Source organism: Topomyia yanbarensis, chromosome 2 (assembly GCF_030247195.1).
Source record: "Topomyia yanbarensis strain Yona2022 chromosome 2, ASM3024719v1, whole genome shotgun sequence".
NCBI classification, from domain to species: Eukaryota; Metazoa; Arthropoda; class Insecta; order Diptera; family Culicidae; genus Topomyia; species Topomyia yanbarensis.
The window spans coordinates 445,659,450-445,683,927 of record NC_080671.1 but is presented as its reverse complement, the minus strand read 5'-3'; the positions used below and the strand labels follow the sequence as shown (position 1 = coordinate 445,683,927).

The 24,478-nt window shown below is 37.9% G+C and overlaps 1 protein-coding gene across 1 annotated transcript in view; it reads right to left on the bottom strand.

The window, feature by feature from the left end:
* The window catches only part of LOC131681083 (uncharacterized), a 187,697-nt gene that overhangs the window by 42,638 nt on the left and 120,581 nt on the right, over window positions 1-24,478 (bottom strand). Inside the window, exons 3-5 of the mRNA XM_058961790.1 lie at window positions 14,227-14,797; window positions 14,018-14,115; window positions 13,518-13,778 (exon numbers count right to left, since the gene is read on the bottom strand). Coding sequence (XP_058817773.1) covers window positions 13,518-13,778; window positions 14,018-14,115; window positions 14,227-14,797 — 930 coding nt within the window. The remainder of the gene's footprint in view (window positions 1-13,517; window positions 13,779-14,017; window positions 14,116-14,226; window positions 14,798-24,478) is intronic.

Sequence of the window (24,478 nt, the reverse complement as noted above, 5' to 3'; positions counted from 1 at the left end):
ATTTTATTGAAAGTCCGCGAGTGCATCCGAATGCCGTTATAGTAATTTTATAATTCTTTCATGAGAGTACAATAAAATACCGTTATTTCACTAAATGACATTTATCTTACATGAAATCAATCCCAAGAAAAACCTGGTTGGGTCTAGATTCTACGTGCTGAAGAAAACTTTTATTACTAAAACATTACAAGATTTGTGGATCCTCAGATGTTGAATTAAAGGGTGTTATGATAAAAAGACGGTCAATTACAACTTGACGCATTTTTCTCATCGTGCTATTATAAAAACCTACGCACCCCATGTTTTGATGATTCATGTGTGCAGCATCGTACCTACTGCTTGATCCTAACATTTGCAAAATTGATAAAATGATCAAAATTTTGCTCGCGCATCGCGAAAATGTGGCAGTCGAAATGATCACCAACAAGAACATCGCACAGAGGAGTAACTGGGGTCGAATCCTGGCCAAAATTATTTTCTGCTGCTATTGCTGTTATTATACCTTAATATGAACTAAAAATAGACAATAACTTGATTTTGGAACAATTTGGCATATATCCACCTACCAGTGCAAAAGTAAACTTTCTATATCCTTTCGATTACTAGTAATTTCGAGGAGATCTATGTGAATACTTTTGTTTGTCTAGTTGTACAAACAAATGATCAGTGAATAAAGGAGAGGGGAGGGGAACACTGTGTAGGTTTTCATAGGGATACATTTTTCCAAACATAGTATTTGGCCCTACAGTATTTTGGTGTACCTCAAATTAGCAAAAATTTCAATATTTTCAAATCGCTTGGAATTTGTAGATCGGACAAGTCCGGAAGAGTTTTTATGTTTTTTTTTGTATAGCTGGAACCTTTTTTTGTAATTCTGCTTCAGAAACTTTGCCGGATCTCGGCGTTTAATATAACTTTTTTTTTTATTCAAGTTTGGAATAAAATGTTTAAAAAACGTATTTTTCAAAGTTGGTGCAATGCACAGTAACACTACAGACTAACAGACATAACACTAAGAAGGAATTTCCTTAAAAAATATCGATCCGGCAATTTTCCCAGAACACTAGCTCCACCTTTTATTCATGGTCCGAAACACTCATTTGCTGGTGGGTTAACCCTCAAGCTTGGTAACAATTTTTCACTAGTGGTCTATCCCTCATATGCTTGTTAATATGTCAGTAGCGCCATAATTTCAAAAGCGGCCACAGTCCCAACTACAAATATATTTAAAATGACCGTTAAAGTGGGCGAAGCATTATTTTCGAGTGTTATGTCTGTTAGTCTGTGGTAACACCACTATTTTCAGTTAATTTTAGGCTTAAGTTGTACAAATGGTTGTGTTCAACTACGTTTGTAATAATATTTATTTAATACAGTCATCATCACTAGAAAGCGATATTGCTAGATATATAACAAAAATTATTGCAAAACGCCTTAAAATATCACCATTTTGCATGCATGCAAAAAATCTTTAACAAGTTTTGACATACTCCTAATTTTACCACGTTATTCTGTAGGCTTCCAGGTATATAAAAAAAATATAATGAAACTAAAAATCGAGAAAAAAATATTTTGGATATTGGCCAGGAATTTGTTCTAGTTACTCCTCTGTGCATCGCACGAACCATGTTGGCAGCGATGTCAGATCTACGGAAATCTCCGGTTAAGCTCAAAATCCATTGAAAAAAAAGTTCTCTACTAGAAATAGAAACTATTGGAGGAAAACTATAGAAGAATACACTTAGTGTTGTTAATTCATTTTTTTTATTTCAGAGGGTGTTTCGGTCAATTCCTTTTTTCGTCAGTTTTTGTCCGCACTGAGTGTCATGCACCGACGCCAGAGAGGTGACTCTACAACCAATTATCGGTTCATCAACACATGGGTCGGGACCAACGACTCTATTTCCCTTCAAAGAAAGACATGACACAGAGTTTTCACATCAGAAAATCTCAACGACCTCGGCTGGCATTTAACCCAGACCCACAGGGCTGAGCAGCGGTCACACTTACAACTAACCGTCTATGATCATCATTTGGTCAAACAAAAATGATATTTTTTTTTATTAAAAAACCATTTTTTCCTAAGTTCAATTAGTATAAAATACAGATAAATATTAAGCTAAGCTTTCGGTTGAGTATCTTTTAACTACTGCCATCAAATTCTGTGCAGCCATCTCGTACACTTTGTTCGTCACAGCCAGTTTACTTAAATAGTTTTAGGTATTCGTCAGTTTCCACTTGACGATGGACCAATATTCCTCGATTGGAACGAACTCCAGTGTCGGAGGGTTCTTGTCCTTAGGTGCCACCTGAACTTTGTAGGCTTCATACCACTTCATGTCCATTTTTCCGTAATGGCAGTATGGAATAATCGTGATGCTCCATGAAAGATTTTTCTTGCACTCTTTCACGTAAATATCATTGTTGACGGGCTTGGTCGCAATAAAAATGTCGCTTTTCAAACCACAGGCACAGAAAGCCTGCCGAAACTGATATTTATGTGTGAATTTCGACCATGACCATTACACTGGTGACAGTTGATTTGGTCACTTTGAACGATTTCGCTAACTTGGCGTGCAGGTAGTTCGGATTCAGGCTATATGCGAGGAAAATTTATCTGTGTTGCTCCTCTAGCATGGACGACACTTTTATAACTGAAGAGAAAATGTCAAAATAATCAAATATCTTTCTGCACGCAGTCTAATGAGGGTTTTTCAGATTTGTTGAATATCGTGCAAAGAAATGTGTCAGCCGACCAAACACTGATCGCAAAGCATTTTATTTTTCTCTACGAAATTTTTAGTGGATTAGTAAGTAGTCAATTTATCAAAACATTCATATTTGTTCAGGTGTCGGTATATTTTCAGAAACAAAGCCATACATTATTTGTTTCTGAAAATACAACATCTCATTTGTTCGATAGTATTTTGACTTTTTTAGTTTCGGGGAAAACTGATTCAGGTAATTTTTACGAGTCCTTCATTTAAATATTTGCAACAATATTGTTGAGAAACTCATAATTTAATATCTTGTACAAATTGTCAAAATAGTAGCAAAATGGGAATGCAATAGATTAAAAAAAACAAAATGAACATTCAATGGAGGTAGAGAGAGAGAAAAAAATAACATCTAAAACAATGAAAAATGATTAATGATATGCAAATAGTTAAAAGCCTACAAATATCAAAAATAGAAAAAAAATCCAATGTGGAGAAATAACAGATAAGGAATAAAATTGAGACAACCGAAAAGCCCAAATTTGAAAGCATGTTAACTAATTGAAGAAATAGTAAAATAAAACATATCGAATACACTCAAGTTTTTTTTTACGCGGTTTTTTTTTGCGCGGTATTTTTTTACGCGGTTTTTTTTTACGCGGATTTTGAAATTTACGCGGTTTTCATTTACGCGGATTTTGAAATTTACGCGGTTTTCATTTACGCGGATTTTGAAATTTACGCGGTTTTCATTTACGCGGTTTTTGAAATTTACGCGGTTTTCATTTACGCGGATTTTGGAATTTACGCGGTATCCATCAATGAGGTTCCCTTTATCGCGGATTCTTAAATTTAAGTGGTCTTCATTTACGCGGATTTTGAAATTTACGCGGTTTTCATTTACGCGGATTTTGAAATTTACGCGGTTTTCATTTACGCGGATTTTGAAATTTACGCGGTTTTCATTTACGCGGATTTTGAAATTTACGCGGTTTTCATTTACGCGGATTTTGAAATTTACGCGGTTTTCATTTACGCGGTTTTCATTTACGCGGCTCGTATCCCCCGCGTAAAAAAAAACCTGAGTGTAATTGAAACAATCAAATTAACCGAAGGAAATGAGTGCGAAAATTAGACAAACATTGAAGAAATAGAGAAATATTGCAAAATGGTTAAACGGACACCCTTCGACTGTCTATCAGGTTATATCTACTCTTCAATTATTGTATGGGCGCCCAGAACAGATCGTACAGAACATGATTATGAAGGTGCGAGCAACCAGCCCCGAAGGCCGATCGATGGGATTCACTGATGAGTTTTGGGTTAGTGGTGCAAAATCTCTGCGGACATCTTAAAGCTGTTGGACTAGAGAGGCATTTATCAAATCCCATGCTGTTACAGGAGTTGGTTGAATAACTTTCTGCTACTGTGAAATTTAACTGGGCGTTATACCAACAAGAAGTTTCGACGGTTGATTTGAGCACCTTTAGCGAATATATGGCCAAGGTGGCATCTGCTACTAGTAGCGTAGTGTTCGTTGCTGGTAACACTCAAAGGTTTCCACGAGAAGAACGCAAGCCCAGGGAGAAGGCATACGTCAATACACATTCTGCAGAACAGATGCATCGAAGAGATCGAGAAGAAAACGATCGTGTACAGTGGGAACGAACGAAAAGGCAAGTTAGTGCAGCACTGAAAAAAAACGGAACCAAAGGCATCGTGTCCTGCTTGCGGTGGCGGAAACCATCAAGCTGCTAGTTGCGCAACTTTCAAAAAATTAGCCATTGATGAAAGATGGAGCATCGTCAAGGATCGTAAGCTTTGCCGGCGTTGTCTTACACCACACACACGTTGGCCGTGCAAGGGTGAGATTTGCGGTGTCAAACGGCTGTCAGAAACGTCATCATCGCCTTCTACATTACGACCAACCGACCGTTGAATTCAAACCAAGTGTATCGATAGCGAATGGTACTGTAACTATCCACCATCAAACCACCTCATCAACGCTGTTCCGTGTGCTACCCGTAACACTATTTGGACGCAAAGGTCAAGTAAATACGTATGCATTTTTGGATGATGGTTCATCGGTGACGTTGGTAGAAAAGACGATCGTAGATGCATTCACGGTGTCTTTTTTAAACAACTTTATGCAAAAAAAAATCAGCATCCCTGAAACTTCAGGATATGAATGAATGGGCTTTCCCCTTTCATTTGAAACCAACATCAAAATAATCCGTCGGGGGGTCTAGAGAAACTTTTTTTATGTTGTTTTTTTCGTGAAAACATAGATTTTCAATGGAACTAGCTCATATTTCTGACCCGAGATGGTGCTTTAGACATTCGAACAACACTAAAAGTGAGAATCTGATAGATAATTTAATTATCTACAACTTTGTTAACAATTAAAAACCGATTTGAAATTATCCGGAAAAGTTGTTTAATATTTTAACGAAGTCTAAGTCTAAGTTAGTTTCACAGAAGCCCTAGTGGTTTGTAAGTCAATTCACACGCACTTTTTTTATTTGCCAAATAGTTGTGTTTAGTTGAACATTGCATTTAGCGGAATTTGAGAACTTCAACTCATCTTTTAGCTGAAAATTATAATTCCAGATTCCACCTGATATAGGGCACCATTAATATTTTTGGGATGAGAAGTCTGAAATAAGTGTTGACCAAACTAGTATGATATTAATATTCTTTTCCAAAATCGTGAGTGATTCCTCCTGCAGAAACAGCTTTTTCAATGATGTATGCCTACTTTTTCATTTTTTCGATTGTTCTCGGGGATGACTGATAACTATTCTTGCATGAACCTCCTACTCTGTTAACATCTTCGTAAACAATTCACTTGTCCTGAATTTCAACCTTTACATTTGAACAAACTCAATGAAACTTTTAACACCATTGCAATATTTCGCGGATTTCATCGTAACGCTTGGTTAAAACCGCTGATTATCTTTTTCAAAAATAACTCAATGTGACAAACAGTGAACAAAAAACTTTGAGTTTTTGGATCAAGATAATTTTTTTGGGATATATTCGAGGACTTGTATGTATATAAGGTTTTTCTTGTACTCAAATCATATTTTGTTTTCAAAAGTAATGCATTTCGCATGATCTAGGATCAATTTAGTAACGATTTCTCGCATGATTGATAGGAAATGGTCGTAAAATCAAACTGTCACAATATACTTTGCGGAGAATATTTGAATAAATCGTTTCACGCTAACCACTAATTTGGACAGTTACTGCTGTGGTTTGCGTTCAATTAGAAACGGTGTGTCCCAACATTTCGTCTTGAACGGAATTATAATAGCTGACTTAAACGATCATAACCTAAATTTTGCGACGTAAGATCCTTGGTAAAACATAAATGTAAGTAAACCCTTGTAACCAAGCACTACCTTCCGATGAATGGTAGTTCCTTCGAACCTATCGAAAAACTTGAACCAAAAGTACATATAGTTTTCTGTCTCTGTCAAACATCCTAATTTTCAGAAGATCAAATAGAAATGTCAACGAAGAAGTTGTAATGAATCCCGTCAAATATTTTCATGCCACTAAACCCAATTGTTTTTTTGGTAATGAAATAAAGGCGAGAAAATATATTTCCAAACCACTAGGCCTCATGTGAAACTATCTTAGATATAAATTGGTTAAACTCATTAACAACTTTTCCGGACGATTTCAGTTCAATTTTTAGTTGTCAACAAACTTGTAGACAATTAAATTTTCTATCAAGTTCTCACTTTTAGTGTGGTTCGAATGTCTAAAGCACCATCTAGAGACAGAAATATTAATTAGCTCGAGTAGTAAAACCTATGTTGTTACGAAAAAAACTTCAAAAAAAAGTTGCTCTGGACCCCCCGACGGATTATTTTGATTTTAGTTTCAAATTTCTTTCAAATTCCGAAGTTTCAGAGATGCTGAATTTTTTTGCATAAAGTTGTTCTAATAAATACACCGTGGCATTAGGAGTGGAAGGGAAGACGGAGTCACTTTGCATCCAGTGGACGGGTGGAATCAATAAGAGATATTCCGATACTCAGCGTGTGAAGCTAGATATTGCGGGATCACCTTGGCTTACCAGAACAAACGCTGGATTACAACGAGATGGCGAAACAGTACAATCATCTAAGAGGATTTCCGATGATCAGTTTCAAATCTGCAGTACCAGGAATACTTATTGGTTTGAGCAATGCTCATTTACTGGCCACGCTAAAACTGCGAGAAGGACGACCGCAAGAGCCGATCGCTGCAAAGACTCGCATTGGGTGGGCTGTGTACGGAAGTGAACGAGGGGGAGAAGAAAAGCTTACCCATCGTCAAATGCACATATGTGCTCAAACTGCGGACAACGATCTCCATGAACTGGTACGTGAATTCTTCTCTATCGACATTCTTGGAGTAGTGGTGGCTCCCAATGTAGAGGGCTTAGAAGAGCAAAGAGCCCGGGAGATATTGGAGAAAACGACGGTACCTACCAAAAATGGAAGGTTTTCTACCGGACTTCTCTGGAAATATGATCATATCGAATTTCCCGATAGTCGTCCAATGGCTGAAAAACGATTGAGGTGTCTGGAAAACGGTTAACGAAGAACCCACAATTGTAAGATAGCGTTCGTGGTCAGATAGCCGAGTGTCAACAGAAGGGGTATGTGCATAAAGCAACAGCGGAGGAGCTGGCCAGGTTTGATCCATTCCGTACCTGGTACTTACCGATTGGGGTAGTACTGAGTCCAAGGAAACCAGGAAAGGTTAGGTTGATTTGGGACGCAGCAGCCCAAGTGAATGGCATTTCCTTGAATTCAAAGCTTCTGAAAGGTCCGGATCTGCTAACACAACTACTATCCGTATTGTTTCAGTATCGAGAGCGGCAGGTGGTCATCTGTACTGATATCAAGGAAATGTTCCACCAAATTGTCATACGAGAAGAAGACCGTAGTGCACAACTCGTTCTGTGGCGCGACAACAATGCTAGTCCGATTGAGACGATGGTTACTGACGTAGCGATTTTTGGAGCGACATGTTCACCGGAACAGTCGCAATATGTGAAGAATTTAAACGCCACAGAGAATGCTGTAGAACATCCACGAGCAGCGGATGCGATTAAGAAAAGGCATTATGTGGATGACTATCTACAAAGTGTAGATACTGTGGAGGAGGCCGTAGAAATGGCTGTGGAAGTGACAAAAGTACATGCCAAAGCTGGGTTCCAGATTCGGAACTGGATTTCCAATGAACGTGGTGTATTGGAAAGGATTGGAGAAGTTAGCTCGACGGCAGTTAAACGATTTGTTGGCGACAAGGAAACCGAATCCGAAAGGTTGCTGGGATTGATTTGGCTACCGGCAGAGGATGTTTTATCGTTCTCCTTAGACTTTCGCGAGGGCATCCAGCGGTTGGTAGAATGGGAAGCAGTTCCTACTAAGAGAGAGTTGATTCGAGTGGTCATGAGCCTGTACGATCCACTTGGGCTAGTGGCGGCATTCGTTATACACGGGAAAGTCATAGTGCAAGATGTTTGGAGGGCTCGTATTGGATGGGACGACAAAATTCCGGAAGAGTTGTTTCCCCGCTGGAGACAATGGTTGACATTGTTAAAAACAATGGAAAATATTAAAATCCCTCGTTGCTATTTCCCTGGCTACAGTGCTAGCAGTTTTGATTCTTTGGAACTGCATGTTTTTGTAGACGCTAGCGAACAGGCATTTGCTGCTGTAGCTTATCTAAGAATAGAAGAGCGTGGGCAAGTACGATGTGTTTTAGTTGCTTCAAAAACCAAAGTGGCACCTTTGCAAGCATTATCAATTCCCAAATTAGAACTACAAGCTGCTGTTCTGGGTGCCCGTTTGAGGAAAACTATTGAGGAGAAACACACATTGCAGATAAAGCGTACCTGTTTCTGGACGGATTCCACCACTGTTATTTCGTGGATCAAGTCAGATTTACGTCGCTATCGCCCATACGTTGCATTTCGAGTTAATGAAATCCTGAGTTTGTCTCACATTGAAGAATGGAGGTGGATACCTACGAGATTGAACATCGCAGATGAAGCAACAAAGTGGGGAAAAGATCCGTCGTTCGATCCAGATAGCCGGTGGTATAGAGGACCAGAATTTCTCTATGATGCTGAAGCAGAGTGGCCGAAAGATTGTCGAGTATCCAATGAAACGACGGCGGAACTTCGTCCTGCTTTCGTTTTTACGCACTACCTTTTGAGTCCGGCTATTGCATTGGAGCGATTCTCGAAGTGGGAACATCTGTTACGATGTGTTCCGTATGTCCATCGTTACCTTGATAACTGTCGGCGATCATTTCTGAAGATGCCGCGGGAAACAGACGGATTAACTAGCGAAAATCTGAAAAGGGCAGAACGGGGTTTGTGGCGTTTGGCACAATCGGAGGAGTTTCCGGACGAAGTCGCGATACTCACTCGGAACCTGCGAAAGGAACCAAAAGAACGAAAGCCGATAGAAGCAAGCAGCACGATCGCGACAGCAACTCCGGCAATTGATGAATTTGGGGTAATGCGAGTAGATGATCGAACAGAGAAGGCGGACTGTATTGAAAATATAAAAACAATGCTACATAAAAGTAAACAAATATAGAAATGATTGATATGGATCAAGTCGTAAAATAACATTAATAGCAATAATATGTTTGAAATATACAAATGTGTAGCTATATAAAAAATTAAAAGCATAAAAACAGGAAAATAAGAAAAAAGTGACAAATATTTCAAAATAGAAGAAATAATAAAGAAGAAGAATGGAATAAATAGATAAAAATAAAATAACTCTGTAGAATCAAAAAGTGGACAAGTTTTTTAATAATTTTATAGAAATAGAAATAAATGGGAACAATTGGACGAAATAGATTGAAGAAAAAAAAGAAAACATGAACAAGTGGAAGTAGCCCAAAAACCGACAAAGTTGAAATCATAGAAAACATGTAAAATCAAAATTGTTTAGATGGGTCAAAATGAAAATTATAGAAGAAATGGGAAAAATATGAACATTATCACAATGAAATATAAGAGAAAATTTAAAAAAATGAGTGGGGTAAATAATCAATAAATCTATATACTGTAAAAGTGGAAAAAATTTAAATTTCATGAAAACATTCACAAAACGCAAAAAAAAACAAAATAAAAGAATGAGCAAAATGTTTAAATGAAAATCTAACAAAATAGAAAACATAAAATTCAGGCTAAGCAAGGAAAATGCTCTGAAAAGGGTGGATAGAGAAATACTAAAATGGGTTTATTGGAAAATATGAAAAAGTACAAAAAATAACGGAATGTACAAGTAAAATAAATTAAGTAAATTTAATAAAATCAATTGAACAAAAGAATAAAAAAGAAACAATTAAATGATGGATAAATAGAAAAAAAACATGCAAAGATGAATCGAATTGAATAAAATGGGAAAAATTTTAGAAAGGAAGCAAAAATGGTAAAAATAGGAAATAGGAACATATAGAGCAAAAAACTAAGAATAAATGGAGAAAATATATCGAATAAGAAACCTGCATGAACTGGAAAAAGAAACGAAAAAGCAAATATGAAACAATAGAAAAGAGAAAAATAGTAAAAATAGAAAAAAAAAATATTTAACCCTTTTATAAGGCCCAGAGTTTAGAGCTATTAATGAATGTTATATTAATGAAAACACGGTTTTTCACTTAGTTTAGAATATATTTACATTTATTTCGTAATGAAAACTGTTTTGAAAATATACTTGCTACCGCTCGTTAGAAAACGTCAGTCTTCGTAATGTTTGATGTATTGCCAACAAGATTGGTGCAAATATAAAAACAAATCGAGCTGGATCAATTGCAATTTTTTCTACTCATGAACCAAATTTTCGGATTAAAAATAGTTGTTTTTAAAAAAATTCATAACAAACTTATAGGGTCTAGAGTTTTTTTTTATAAAATCGAGCTAATTTTATGGTCCAAAAGGAAATCGCTGTATGTTTATCCAAAAAAAGAAATCACCAATCTGCATCTCAAAAAAAAGTAATAAGGAGAGTTACCAGACTCCTAACAAGTATATTTCATAACATCGGAGCACTTCTCACTTCATATTCCTGTGTTATGAACGAAACGATAGTAATATAGTTGCCACCGCCTTATAAAGGTTAAAATTGAGAAAGTTAGCTAAAAATGAAAAAAAGCTTTCGGGTTCTCGTATTTAAATAATATTATACAAGTAGACACAAAAAATACTAGGGATCGTTTTCCACGTGCATTCTTTCTTTGATTTCTTGAATTTTCTTCTTCTTTTTTGTAGATTCTTTTATTATTAATTTAGCAGTTATGATGGATTCAAATGAGTAGAAATAGAAGTCTCATATCGTCCCGAAATGATAAAAATAACAATTGAACTAATGATTCTGTTTTAACCGCATAGTTTAAGAAGGAAAATAAACCACTATTTTTTAAACCCATCCAGAGATCGCAAAGTTTGAATTATTTAGTTAAATACGTATCAAAATCAATTTCGAGAGCTCGGATCTCAAAACACTTAAGATTTTTTCTAAATAGTCAGTCAAAATCAATGAGATAATTAAATATGAAACATAAATTAAATATAAAAACACAATTTGCAAAAAAGATCTTATGTCATTTGCCCGCCGTGCGTTAAAATCGTTTTTGAGTTTTAAATTTCAAATTTTTCTGTTGATTAGTCTTTCATGTTGTACATAAACTTACGATTAACTTTATGATAGAAATTATACAATATCTGGTAACTACTGTTTTTGCCAGGACAAACCTTTGACCACAGTTCAATTTGGTATTATCAGTTACAATACCTTCATTTTGTTATAGTCCATAAAACCACTTACGACGCTGTCATAATTTCTACAAACTAAAAAACCTGCTTTTAGAGAAAAACATCCCAACAACAACATTTATCCCACTTACAAAATTCTTACGAAATCAAAAAAAAATCTCAAAATATTTCTCCAACAATACCATGGAATGTTTGATCTTCTAATTGAGAAAATTATATATTTGTTTTCCAATATGCTGCAATTTAGTATTAAGGCAAGCTATAATAATTAAATCATACTAATATTGAAACTCAATAAATTGTTATTGAAATAATATTTGACAGAATCATGTGCACAAAGTCCGGGCCCCCTCCAACACTCCGGGGAGAAACACCCCGTTCCCCCTCCCCTTTCGGCGGCCCTGACCTTGACCTACACTAATCAAATTACCTTATTTTCGTTGGTTCGCCTTGCACTTGCACCTTCGCCTAAGTTAACACGCGGCCCATCCTTGAATCATGCCGAAATCCCCTTCACATCTGGCACTATGCCCATCATGACCACACCAGCCGCAGTCGGTCGGAACACGTGTGGCTTGTCCTAGGTCGTGATCATCCTACTGAAGCGTACAGCACTCCACCACTGTCCCCGGCTAGAATCGATAGCTACTACTAGCAACCTGGTGAGAAAACATTGTTCTTGTATTTAACGTCAGAGCCAATTTCGCAAACAAACAGCTGTGGGAGGCTGCCTGGTGAAGGTTGGCTAAAGTTGCTGTGCCGGGGGAAAGTTCGGAATCGTACAATGTTCGCATTAGAACAGAAACAAAAGTTGGACGAAAGCTTAATTGAAATGCAAGTACGTGTTATGTTTGCACGGAATTGCAACGAAGATTTAAGGGATCGATTTCAGGGTTCGATTATTAAAGCGTGATGATTGAGTGATGATTATTACTTATTGAGTTTAAATAATAAGAAATAAATTTGATACTTTTTTGTCATCAATGATCCATAAGCACTTAATTTTATTAGTTATGTGTAGTGTACTGTTAAAGTTTTTGAAGACAATTCAAGCATTTTTCAACAAATTACGGTATAATTGGCTTTAAACTCATAATGTAAAATTATAATTTAGCTCATATGTGGAGGAGTCAGGGATTATAAGGCATTCTCTAAATCTATTTTAAATGAACAAAACTGAAATATTTAATAGCTTACTCAAAAAATAATATTTTAATGATATACTCGTCTTTACAAAAAATTTGCACTTTCCATGGGGAACTTAGCCGTCACCTCTCACCTAGTGTTTGCTACGTCGAAGGTTAAAATTTTCCAGATTATGGCATTTACATCACAACAGATTGCTTGTTCTCGAAAAGTAAAAGAGGAAACTCACCATTACAAACATGAGCTCCCCCATAATTCTTATCGCGAAACAAGCCTACCCAAAATGGGCAGATCCCGGTCTGCTAGTATTCCGTTATCAAAGATACCGTTAAGTTCCCTCCCTAAAACAAACCCATCCAAGAAAAAACTCATCAACCTGTTCAAAATATCAAGCAGCGAGTTTTCAAGTCATAAAACAAAACTAAACTGTCCGAAACTCGTCCGGAGGTTCTTGTTTCGCCTAGCGCTTGCCCTTCACATCAGCCTTGAAAGCCTCAACAAAAAACTGCGATAAAAAGGGATGATTTTATAGCAAACTGGGATTAGAGGCAAAACGGTTGCGATTACGCTCCTAGGGGATTAAACTTTTGGTCTGCAAGCGCACACTCTAATGACCCTCTACCCACTTCCTCTTCCTCCAACCGACCCAAGCTTTGACCATCAGAGGATTATATACAGTCGCGGATTAAATAAAAAAAAACGCACAAACGCAGCTACGAATGGTAGCAAATAGAGCAGAGGTGGGCGGAAAAGGCATTCACAAATATAGAGGCCACCGACCGACCAGCCAAAAAAACGCGATCTAAAGCTGTAGAAGGTAGCTCAAACTAACGAGCATCTCTTCAAGTGGATGTCCGCGTGGAAGACACTAAAGATGATGTTGCTCCTACTCCTCTTACTGCTGATAACAATGGCGACGACTTTCGTCCTTTGGGAACAGTCTGCTGTTGCTGCTCGAAGCTGCCGGTGCTGCTGGCCCGAGACTGGCGTATCTCACCCCTCGTCGTTCCAGTCGAACCACTCTGCTGCTGCTCGTGATGGTGGTGGTTCACGTTTCGGTAATAGCGTTGTTTGCCACTAGGATCGCCGTAAAAGTCCTCGAAACTGCTAAGTGGCTGTTTTGTGCCGGCGAAAAAGTACAAAAGAAAAAAAAACAGATAGAAGAAGATTAACAAAATAATGGTTTACAGGGTTTTAAAGCGAAATGGCAAAGTTTGAGTCGACGGGAATTATTAAATTGGCGATTTGGAACAACTTGACTCGAGAGGTTAGCTCAGCGAACGCAAATGAGATCGTTAATTACGTTTTCTGGCTGATTGACGAAAGCTTTTAATTCGATGTTAATTGAACTCACGTGGGACAAAAAGTCGGGATCCGGATGAAAGACGCTTGGCGGACTCCAGCCGTTACTATACGCGAAAGCTGGTTGGTAACTCAGGAGGTTACCCAGCGCTGAAGGCAGAAGAGAAAACAGAAATAAATATTCAAATCGCCTAACGATAGGCAATCCACCAGACAATCAGACGTCTAGCCTGATGGGAACATAACTTTTTTTAGGCTTACCTGCGTGGTAACTGACAAAGCTTTGCGGCGACGACAAACTCGGCATTGGACTGTGATTATTATGGAACAGACTCACGGGAGGAGTATACCCGGTCACAACGGGTGCTGCGGGATGGACCGTAATGGGTCGCTTTGTCAATACTGGTTGTAGCTTACTTTTAAGATGACTATAGTCAAAATTGAATACCGAATGCTGCGGTATTCGAAGTTCCTTGAACACTGGCACTGCTAGCGGAAGTCTGTGGTAGTACTTGGCCGTATGTTTCTGGTACGGATCTTTCTCCCACGGCATCGGAATGGAATAGGTGCTGTCCACGGCACCGATCTCGTTCTGTCCTCCGTGTGACGTATATCGACCGTCGGTGGTTTGAGCCACCATAAATGTAGGCCGTACTGTTCGGTACGGATGATGATAAACCTGGTAGCGTCTCTGCTCCAGCAACACTCCATCCGGAACGGCAAAGCCCTCCTTCTGGAGTTGGTTCAACGCTAACCGGTCGGTGTGGAAGGCCGAATCCGGGATCTTGCCGCCGGCATGTGGTAGTACTTGTTCTCGGAAGAGCTGTCGTTTCTGTAAAAATAATATCCGTTGCATTAGCAGTATGCGTGTGTGTCCAGGAATTAGATACATATACTAGTTTGTAGCTCAAGGCGTAAAATGCACTACTCTTTGTTATGAAATTGATTATTTGAAAATTCAAATAGCATTCAGAAACTAATGAAATGCTTTGGCAGTCACAGGATGATAACATAGAGACACGTGCCCAATACTATTCAGCAAAAAAAATATCGCTAGATTATGATGTGGTTATGTGAAAAGTGCTAGTACATGGCGATGAAGAAAATCGTCTCTTCGTTAATTTTTAGGTAAGAAATAAGCCAAAATTTGTTAAGTGTTTTATTTTCAAGTTATTACAAATTTGCATCACCCATTTGAAAAATGTAATTGTGACTACGACCCGCCTTTTCAAAATTTCGGTAGAAACAGCAGGTAGAGTTTTTGAATGCTAGTAACTTGCATTGTAGTGAACAGAATTACACCATGTTTGAACTAATCAGACGGAAATATGTGCATCAATTATGTATTAAATTAAATAGTATGCATGATTTATAGAAATGAAGCAAAACCCAAATTTTAGAAAATCTTTCGAAAGCGATGTGAAATAATAAAATTTTGCTTACTATTTCAGGTAAAGTCGTCAGTATAGGGCACAAAGGAACATAGGAGTTCTCCTTCCCTAAAAAAATCGGTTCCTTTCTATTTGCATATATTGAAATATCAACATTTTAGGAATACATTTAAATCCACCCACTAAGCCTCACTTTGGGTTAAACTCTTGTGAATACTTTGGGCGAGTTTTTCTTGAAACCATGCCTTCAAATTCGGTACTATCCATATCTCAAGAACCGCTCAGGAAATCTCCTTACTTTTTAACATTTAAAAGCTTCTTCATTTATCTAATATTTGGCCTAGCTTTATTTTTTTATGCAATCAAGAACGATTCTTTGAAGAAGAAAAACATTTTTTTGTTCAAATTCCCACCATTTTGTTTATGAGAGCGAGTACAGGCGCTTTAACCTAGGCTTATTTGCCAGGGCAAGGAGTAATTACCTCTGTCCCATTCCAAAGGACCAAAGGAGTGACATTAACCGCCTTAGCCAAGTCACTCCCAACGATTTATTATATCCCCTTCAAACTGAAACGGTCGGTACGGTTGTCCTCGTTTGTTCCTCCTTTAGGATTCAAAACAATTCGTTAATTAAATTATTCACTAAAAGAATAATTTAATTACCGTCTAATTTTGAAACATCTTCAAACCCAACTCTGCACAATAAGCCTGGCCGTTTTAATATTTGCGACATATGAAAATATGATTCAAATATTAATATTGACAAGAAAAACGCTACAGACTAACTGCAGTGTTTTCCAGGATGCTTTTCAATACTGGCTGTGTAAGGGTTAGAATTGAATAGAATAGAATAAAAATGCCCACCATTTTGTTTATAATTTGATTTGTCGAAAAAGGATGGGTCAAGGATTAGATCAAATAATAGGCATTACGACCCTGTTGGAGCTTTTTAATTCAGATAAACGTACGAACGCCAATCCATGGTACTGAATTTCATTTATTTTTTGCATTGGCATCTATAAAGAGCAAGGGCAGAATTGTCAAGGGGTTTTCGTAAGTAGCTAAAAATTGCTATTCAAGAATAAAGCATGTTTTGCCTTTCGCATATAGAAAAGGACGCAATCATTCTAAACAAACCCAGTTAACCGAGTCTCATATACCATTCGACTCAAAAAAAAATATCTCCTCTGTTTCTCGAAGATGGCCGGATCAATTTGCACAAACTTAGTCTCAAATGAATGGTACACCCTTCCTATCAGCTGATATTAAATTTTTCATTACATGTACTTCCGGTTCCGGAGCTACGAGTTGAAGAGTGCAGTCGCACAACAAATTGTCAACAATCTGTTACCAAACCGGAAAAAATCCGTTCATTAATTCATGCACAAAAATCACGTTTTACGTAAATCGTCACCAAGTTCCTAAAATTAAAAACGATAAAGTTCGTATTCATGGAACTGTTTGTATGTTCAAAAGTTCGCGCCCAAAATATACATGACGTTACATTCCAATATTTGGTTGGATTACTGTGGTTGTTCCCAGGATATGTTTAGTTTTTGTTATGATTCTTGTTCATAATTTGGTGTTACCAGTGGCGTAGCCAAGGGGGGGTTTTGGGGGTTAAAACCCCCTCCAAACCAAAATATTTGAATTGAAGAAAAAAAGTTTGATGCTGACTAGTTTGTTTAATATTCAAATAATAATTTTGGAAGTTTATTATCTGTTCATTACATTGAGAACCTAATGTTTTAAGCGTTATGGGGACTTTTTTGTAAATTGTGATAATGGGATCTTGTAACTAATATTTTAGTGAGGATCCTATAGTTGATAAATCATGTAAATATCAAGCAAAATAGCTCAATGAAAACGCCTACATAGAAACTGATGAAAAATGGCGTTTTATGCTTGTCTCTAACAGGTCAAAATCGGTTTTTATGTGCATTTATATAAAGTGCCACTAGCTAAAATTGGTAATATTAAAAATTAAAATTTTTCACGTTTTTCGCTATTTATGATGTACATTTGGGTATCGAATTGAATGGCGACAAGATTCCATAATTTGGAAACCCTCAGCTTTTGGAGGTTTAGTATTTAGCACTTTAGCAGCATAATTTTATTGATTAATTTTTCCAGTTGGATGCATTACAAATTCCAATCAAATTTAGTTCGAGGCTTAGTGTCTTCAGCAACATTTTCAAGAATGTTATTGCAAGTAGCTTGGTTGAAGATATGAATGCAACCCGTATTTGTGCATTATAGGCCATATTTCACTACGAATTCCCTTACTAACGGTTATAGGCGGCAACAAAGAATTTGGGAGAACACCTTGTAGATGACTTTACTATCCTAGTATGTAAAAGTGACTTCAACGCCACCTTGGTCAAATTTAACTTTTTCGTATATATACTGAAAAATATACTGGATGGCGTTTACGTCACCTTTGCATATAAGGGCAGTTCAGTAATGTGATTAATCGGTAATTAGTTGCAAAAATCCCGCTTAACACAATTTGTATAGATGGGGCATACTACTCCCTACATCCTATACTTCGGTAAAATCTTCTCCTTCCAGATCTTCAAAAGCACCCAGTGGAGTGCTCTAGTCAATTCCTGTACTCTGTGTTTGAGTAGCTCACTTGACAGTTGATCATTGCCAGCGGTTCAACCGTCCTATTTTTTCATGAATCTTAGGTAGATCCGGAATCTGTCGTCGACTGCGCGCGTCTACAAGCTGATTCTTGCAATACTCTTGTCGGCTACTGCTTCGCTATTTAGGTGTTCGTCATAATATACTTATCAATCGTGAGATTTCTGCACAAATAATGTGTACACCTTATAAGGTGTGCAGACTATCCTGTGCGATAACCGGTTTATACAATGCCCCCGGCCTATCAGGATGTTTCTGTCACCGATGACGAGTTTAACATTCCGCCATAGGCAGCTATCATAGACATGCTCCAGCTGCGCATAAAATGCATCTTTCTCGGCTTCGTGAGGTCAATGCACATTGATAATACTCTAGTCGAGGAAATGGCCTTTGATCCACACTACACATATCCTATCGCTGATCGTCTACCACTTGATCACGCGTTGGCGCATTTTGCCCAGCTCTTATGCCGTCGCTCGATCCCCGCATTTCCACACCTTCTGCCTTATCTATCAAAGCTCCTCCAATGCTACGGTTTCGAAGTTGCGAGTTTTCAGCTCATGCTTTTGTTAGTAAAGTGGTGTTTTTTGAGCCACTCGTTGAACTTGACCTAACCTGTCTCGTAGTCTGTCACCCAACATAACTGACACCTGCGACAGGTATTTAGTTCTGCTACGGTAGGGTTATAGCGCCCATGCCCGCTCACACCATCCCATTTCGCTATTACTGCAGAACACGGTAGTACCCAGTCGATCGCGGCCTACAGATTAAATGTCATCAATAGACCCGCCAACATTTTTGAAAAATCTAAGATTTTCGTCAAAACCCCCTTCAAACCAAATTTCTGGCTACGCCACTGGGTGTTACACTAGTTTGTATAAGGTTAATCAACTAAAGGAACCGACATTTAAACGACAATTATTCATGAATTTGCTATAGGACTTATCTGTCAGTTTAACGCGATCTATGTTCATGAGTTCAGGACCGATTTTTCACGATTTTCGTATTTTATATTCAGATTCTCGTGCTATTTTATTCACGAATTTTTTTAAAGGATTTTTCTGAAAGAGTATTGTGATGATGTTCGTGATATCAGGATCTTAGTCACGATTTTCTTAATATCTATTCACGTTATCGTGATATTTTAGTCATAAGTAGTGATTTGTGTTCATGATTTTAGGATTTTAATCACGATTTTTGATATTGTAGTTACGTTATTATGTTCATGATTTCAGTATGCACTTTATCGTGATATTTTTTCCTGAGTTCAGTTTAGAATTCGACACGTGGAGTAATGTGACTCGTGTTCAGCTATATGATTCTTTACTGGGAGTAACGTGACAATATTAATTGGATCATAAAAGTGTGGCTGATTCACGATAGCTTGTTTTGTGAACTATATCACGAACACGATTTGTGGCCCTATAATGTACTTTTGGGGCTCAGCGAATTATTCGTTTTCTGTCACGACATCACAGTGAACCTTATCAAATAAATAACGATGTTGGAGGTACTAATGGTGTTCTTATACATGCTGCTCGCACTTATTACTAGTCGCTAAAAACTGGACATAACTATGTGATATTTCACGAAAAATTCCAAATTTTGTGAAATGGTTCACGTGAAAATTTCAGGATCATGTGCAGAGTTGCATGAAATTGAAAACGATTAGGAATATCTTCTAAATATCACATTCTCAAGATAGATTGTGAATCATGTACTAGGAATCATGAACCAGTTCACGAATACATTAACAATATTTTATGACTTTGAGAACTATTTCGTGGGTACCCATGGTCAGGCGTGGCTACTAGGAATCATAAACCAATTCACGTTTCCATGAATAAGATGTCATGTTTTTTTAAAGTTTCTCGAACACGAATGGTCTTTCGTTACTAATTCGCTAGGAACCATGAATCTGTTCACGTAAACATGAATAATATTTTCCGATTTTATGAACTATTTCACGAGCACGATCAGTCGTGAATATTACACTAGGAATGATGAACCAGTTAACAAATGCATGAACATTATTTTATGATTTGGTGAACTATTTCACAAAAACGAATAGTGCACACTTAAAAATATTTACACCTCGCAAGATGCACATAAGATGAGCGTTACAATTCACTTGAATTTACATTCAAGAACATGTAAAAATGCGCTTTGTACACAACTCTCTATCTCCATTCAACCAAGTTCTACATCAAAAGAGACACAATATTTTATTTCACATGTCAAAACATGAAAAATTCCATTATTGGACAGCAAAACACGTCGCAATGTTGTTTACGTCAAATGTAATTTTCATTTTTTTCTAAGTGTGTGAGTTGTGATTAATATACTAAGAATCATGAACTAATCCACGAATACATGAATTATATTGTACGATTTTGTGAACTCTCACAAGCAGGAATAGTCTCGTTGTTTCGAGCTTCGTGAAATAGTTCACGAAAAAAACATGTTTTGATTTTGTGAACTAATTCACAACCACGAAAACCAGATCATGTTCAAGATGAAATAAATCATGAATCAGTTCACGTTGTATAGTTGGACACTGAATAATGTTCCTAAATCTACGAATAAAATCAGAAGTAAACCTTTGATTTTATGAATAATCTTCACAAAGTTATGAGCTAATTCACGTACAGAAAATCGGTTTACTAATGGCAGAAACCATGGCAGAAGTTCACAAAACAAAAATAAATATCTCCACGGCAATTCTCAACCACCAAGGCATCAGTCACAATACCAGTGTGCTCTCTGCTGCTACCCAAGTCAACGCAATCAGTTTCTTTTTTCTTGTGTGCATTGTGTGAAGAACAAAGAGAACCGTTACTATTATTCTTGTGTGGTGATCTATCAAGATGACTGAGTCTCACCAACAAAATGTGATTCTTTGGACTAACACGGTGGCCATTGACTTCCGGTCTTTCCGCATAATACCATGTATTGGTGATGTACAACATTTGCTGATGATGAAAATGCAGCTTCGGTTTTCGGAAGTCAGCTTCATCCAGTTGGAGCACGTCAGGCACGCGGCGCTGCTAACGTTCAACAAATTCGCCCAGGCGAAAAGATTCATTTCGCAAAACAACTTGAAACACGTTCTGGATTGTGACACCGCAAAAATCAAGATCCCAGTGTATATGGATAACGGAAACGTGGAAGTTAAATTACATGATTTGGCACCACGTACTTGCAAAGTGTCCATTAAAAGATTCATGTCGTTTTTCGGAGAAGTGGAATCAATTACGGAGGATACGTGGAGGAACTACTTTCCAGGTATTTCAAATGGTGTTTTTGTGGTGAGAATGCGGGTAGACCAACCCATTCCCTCCTACCTTACCCTGCAGTACACAACAGAAGGGGGTGATACCGTTATACAGCGAACTCTATGTACATATCATGGACAAACTAACACGTGCCAGTTTTGTGAACAAACGGCACATTACGGACATCCCTGTCCAGAAACCGCTGAGAAAAGTTCATCTACAGTAAGAAATGGCAACACTCAGTCGCCAATATCATTCCCTGAGCCACAAACGGTTGCCAAATTTGTGGCTGCTGTTCAAGCAATAATGACAACTGCAAAAGCCGCGTCAATTACCACAAACTCAACAGCTAATACCATCAATGAGGGAGCTACTAACAATGACGGAGGGTTCACGCTCGTGACCCGAAAAGGAAAGAAGTTAGGAACAACACCTGATCGCGAGCATCAAGACAGTAAGCCCGATGATGACCCGAGCATGTGCGAAGACGACAGAGATATAAATAACCCCCATGAGACAGTTGTCGTGGGCAGAGTTGAAAATATTCAAATTCATTGAATGAAAATTGATCATATTTAGCCGCATTCATTTTCAATATTCAGTGACGTAGCTGAAAACGTCAAACGAGCAAACCGCCCATTCATCCATGCAGATTTTCATTCGTCACCGATTATTACACAAAGCGACCGTGCAGCAACAAATCAAACGCAGCAAAGTAGGCCCTGGTACAATGTAAGCGATGATGATTGTTGTTTCATATGCTTTACCGGCATTTGAAAACATTTTCCGAGATAATTAGTGAAATGAATATATTTTACGATATTCAACTGAATGAATAAGGATGTAAATTTGAATGAATATTTTTTCTATTCACCGCGAGTCGCGTCAGGTTCATTTTCAGCCGTCAAAAAAGAGCTTCGATTATTTTTAACTCTGGTCGTGGGTCCAAACATTTTCCCGACACGAAAACGGATCTCCGCGCGCAATGGTACGTGTCCGGGATCGGATAGATTAATAGTTTATTATTTGCTTATTATTTTTATTTTTTACTTCAAGTAAATATATAAGAGACCCACGGCTCCGTGAAGCTAACGCCTTGAGCCGTGCCAAATAAACGAATTAAAAAAAATATCCCCGCCAATAAAAACGTTATGCAGGCTTTATTGAAGGAAAATTGTACATAATTATAAAATACATGATTTTTGTTGAAGGTCCTGTCTTCGAAACGTAAAAACGTGATTGTTCCAGAATTCATGGCACTTCATTCACGATGTTGGGAACAATTTCTTGTTCCGTGTACCATAATGTCCTAAGGATGCAATACGTATCAAAATGTGTGCAACTTTACTTGGATATGCAAGTCTAGATCATTAATTACCAATCGAAATAGCTTTGACAAACATTGGCCGCCTATGACGGTACTTGATGCTCCAAGTTAATTTTACACCTATTTCTCAGCGAATTCTTGACCGATTTTTACAAACTTGACTTCAAATGAAAGATATGATACTCGCATTGACAGTTATTGAATTTTACTCGGATCTGACTATTGGTTCCGGAGCTATAGGTTCGCTAGTAAGGTCACATGGGAATTTCCCATTTAAACCGTTACAATTGTAACATCTGAGAGGTTAAAAACCTTTTGAAATAAACAACAAATTACTACGATTTGCAGATCTAGATCATTAATGGCCAATCAAAGATTCTTGGAGGATATTGCCCACTATCGATAATTCCGGAAGTCCTGGGTTTCAGCGTTACATCGATTATTCGATGATGACGGAACCGTTTTTCACAAACTAACTATCATACGGAAGATATAAAAATCGATTGGTTGCAACCACTCCTCCTGTCTCGTTGGCCCCATTGACCACCATAAAGGGTTCCGGCAATCCCGGGAAAATGACCGTCATTCAAAATTACCAGACTCACATCAGTTTCTCGGAGATAATTAGACCGACTTTCACAAAATTAATGGAAGCCATTTTATCCCCATAATCAGCTGTACTATTTCGTACGAATCGGTTAGATGGTTCTGGAAATAAAGACTGACGAGTCCGGTCACACATGAAATTCCAATAGTTATAGACAGAGCTAATTTTTTTCAAGGTGGGAGCCACATGAAATTTTAGAAATCGAATTCTTATTTTTCGATGCCAAACGTCTTTAAAATGCATGAAACGTCAAAATTTGATGTTAGTTGTAAAAAAATGTTGTGGATAAAAATTGATGACTTTTTAGTACTTATCTGATTTTTAGAAAATTGACCTTTTTACCTTTCTCTTATAGAAAGGTTATGCAATCGCTCCAAACATCGACTTGTCAACCCAGTTCCGGAGGGCCGAATCTCATATACCATTCGAATCAGTTCGACAAGAGTGGAAAATGTCAAGGGAAAATTAAAACTTCGAGATTCAACGTATTTTTGAAAAAAATTGACTATTTCGGACTTGATTGATTCGGTACATTTTTGACTCTCATATAGAAGGGTCAATCATCAACCTAATCCAAGCTAAACTATTTTTAACTAGCATAAATATTCTGGATTTTATCAAAGGTGTGTAGCGAGGGGGCAGGAGTTCAGGGGCTTAACGGCTCCACTCCCCTTCCCGGACCTACTGCAAGTTGAAGAGTCTTGCCGGGGTATAATGGGGTAAGGCAATGTTGAGCTATGCTAAACCTCTATAAAAAGTCATGTAAATCTGAAAGCAGCTCCGTCGAAGGGAGTCTGCGCCGCTTCCGTCTAGATTTTATTCAAGATTTTAGCAAAAAACAACCATAGCCAACTGAAATCACACCCGTGACTTTATTATGAACTGCAGCGCCAACCGGCATATTAGGATCGATACCACTGAGATCCTAATTATGGCATACTGGCGGCAGAACACTGAGCCGAATAACTATTTGATCGAAATTGAACCACGGACCGACAACCAAGAACTACGCCATTCCTTTACCCTAGTGAAGATGGATGACACTTCCCCGAAACGGCGAGTGGGCTAATGGTACTGGTTGCCTCCGGTCTCGTTAAAACTTTGGTAGGATCGGCTCTGAACGTGGTACCCCATGAACGACCGCGGTAACCCTTGCATGCTGGCAAAGGTAACCATGGGATTTGGGACGAATTAGTAAAAAAGAAGGGCAACGCGCACTGACAGATCAGGGATAGTGATTAGCATCAAATCCGCCATAGCAGCCGTC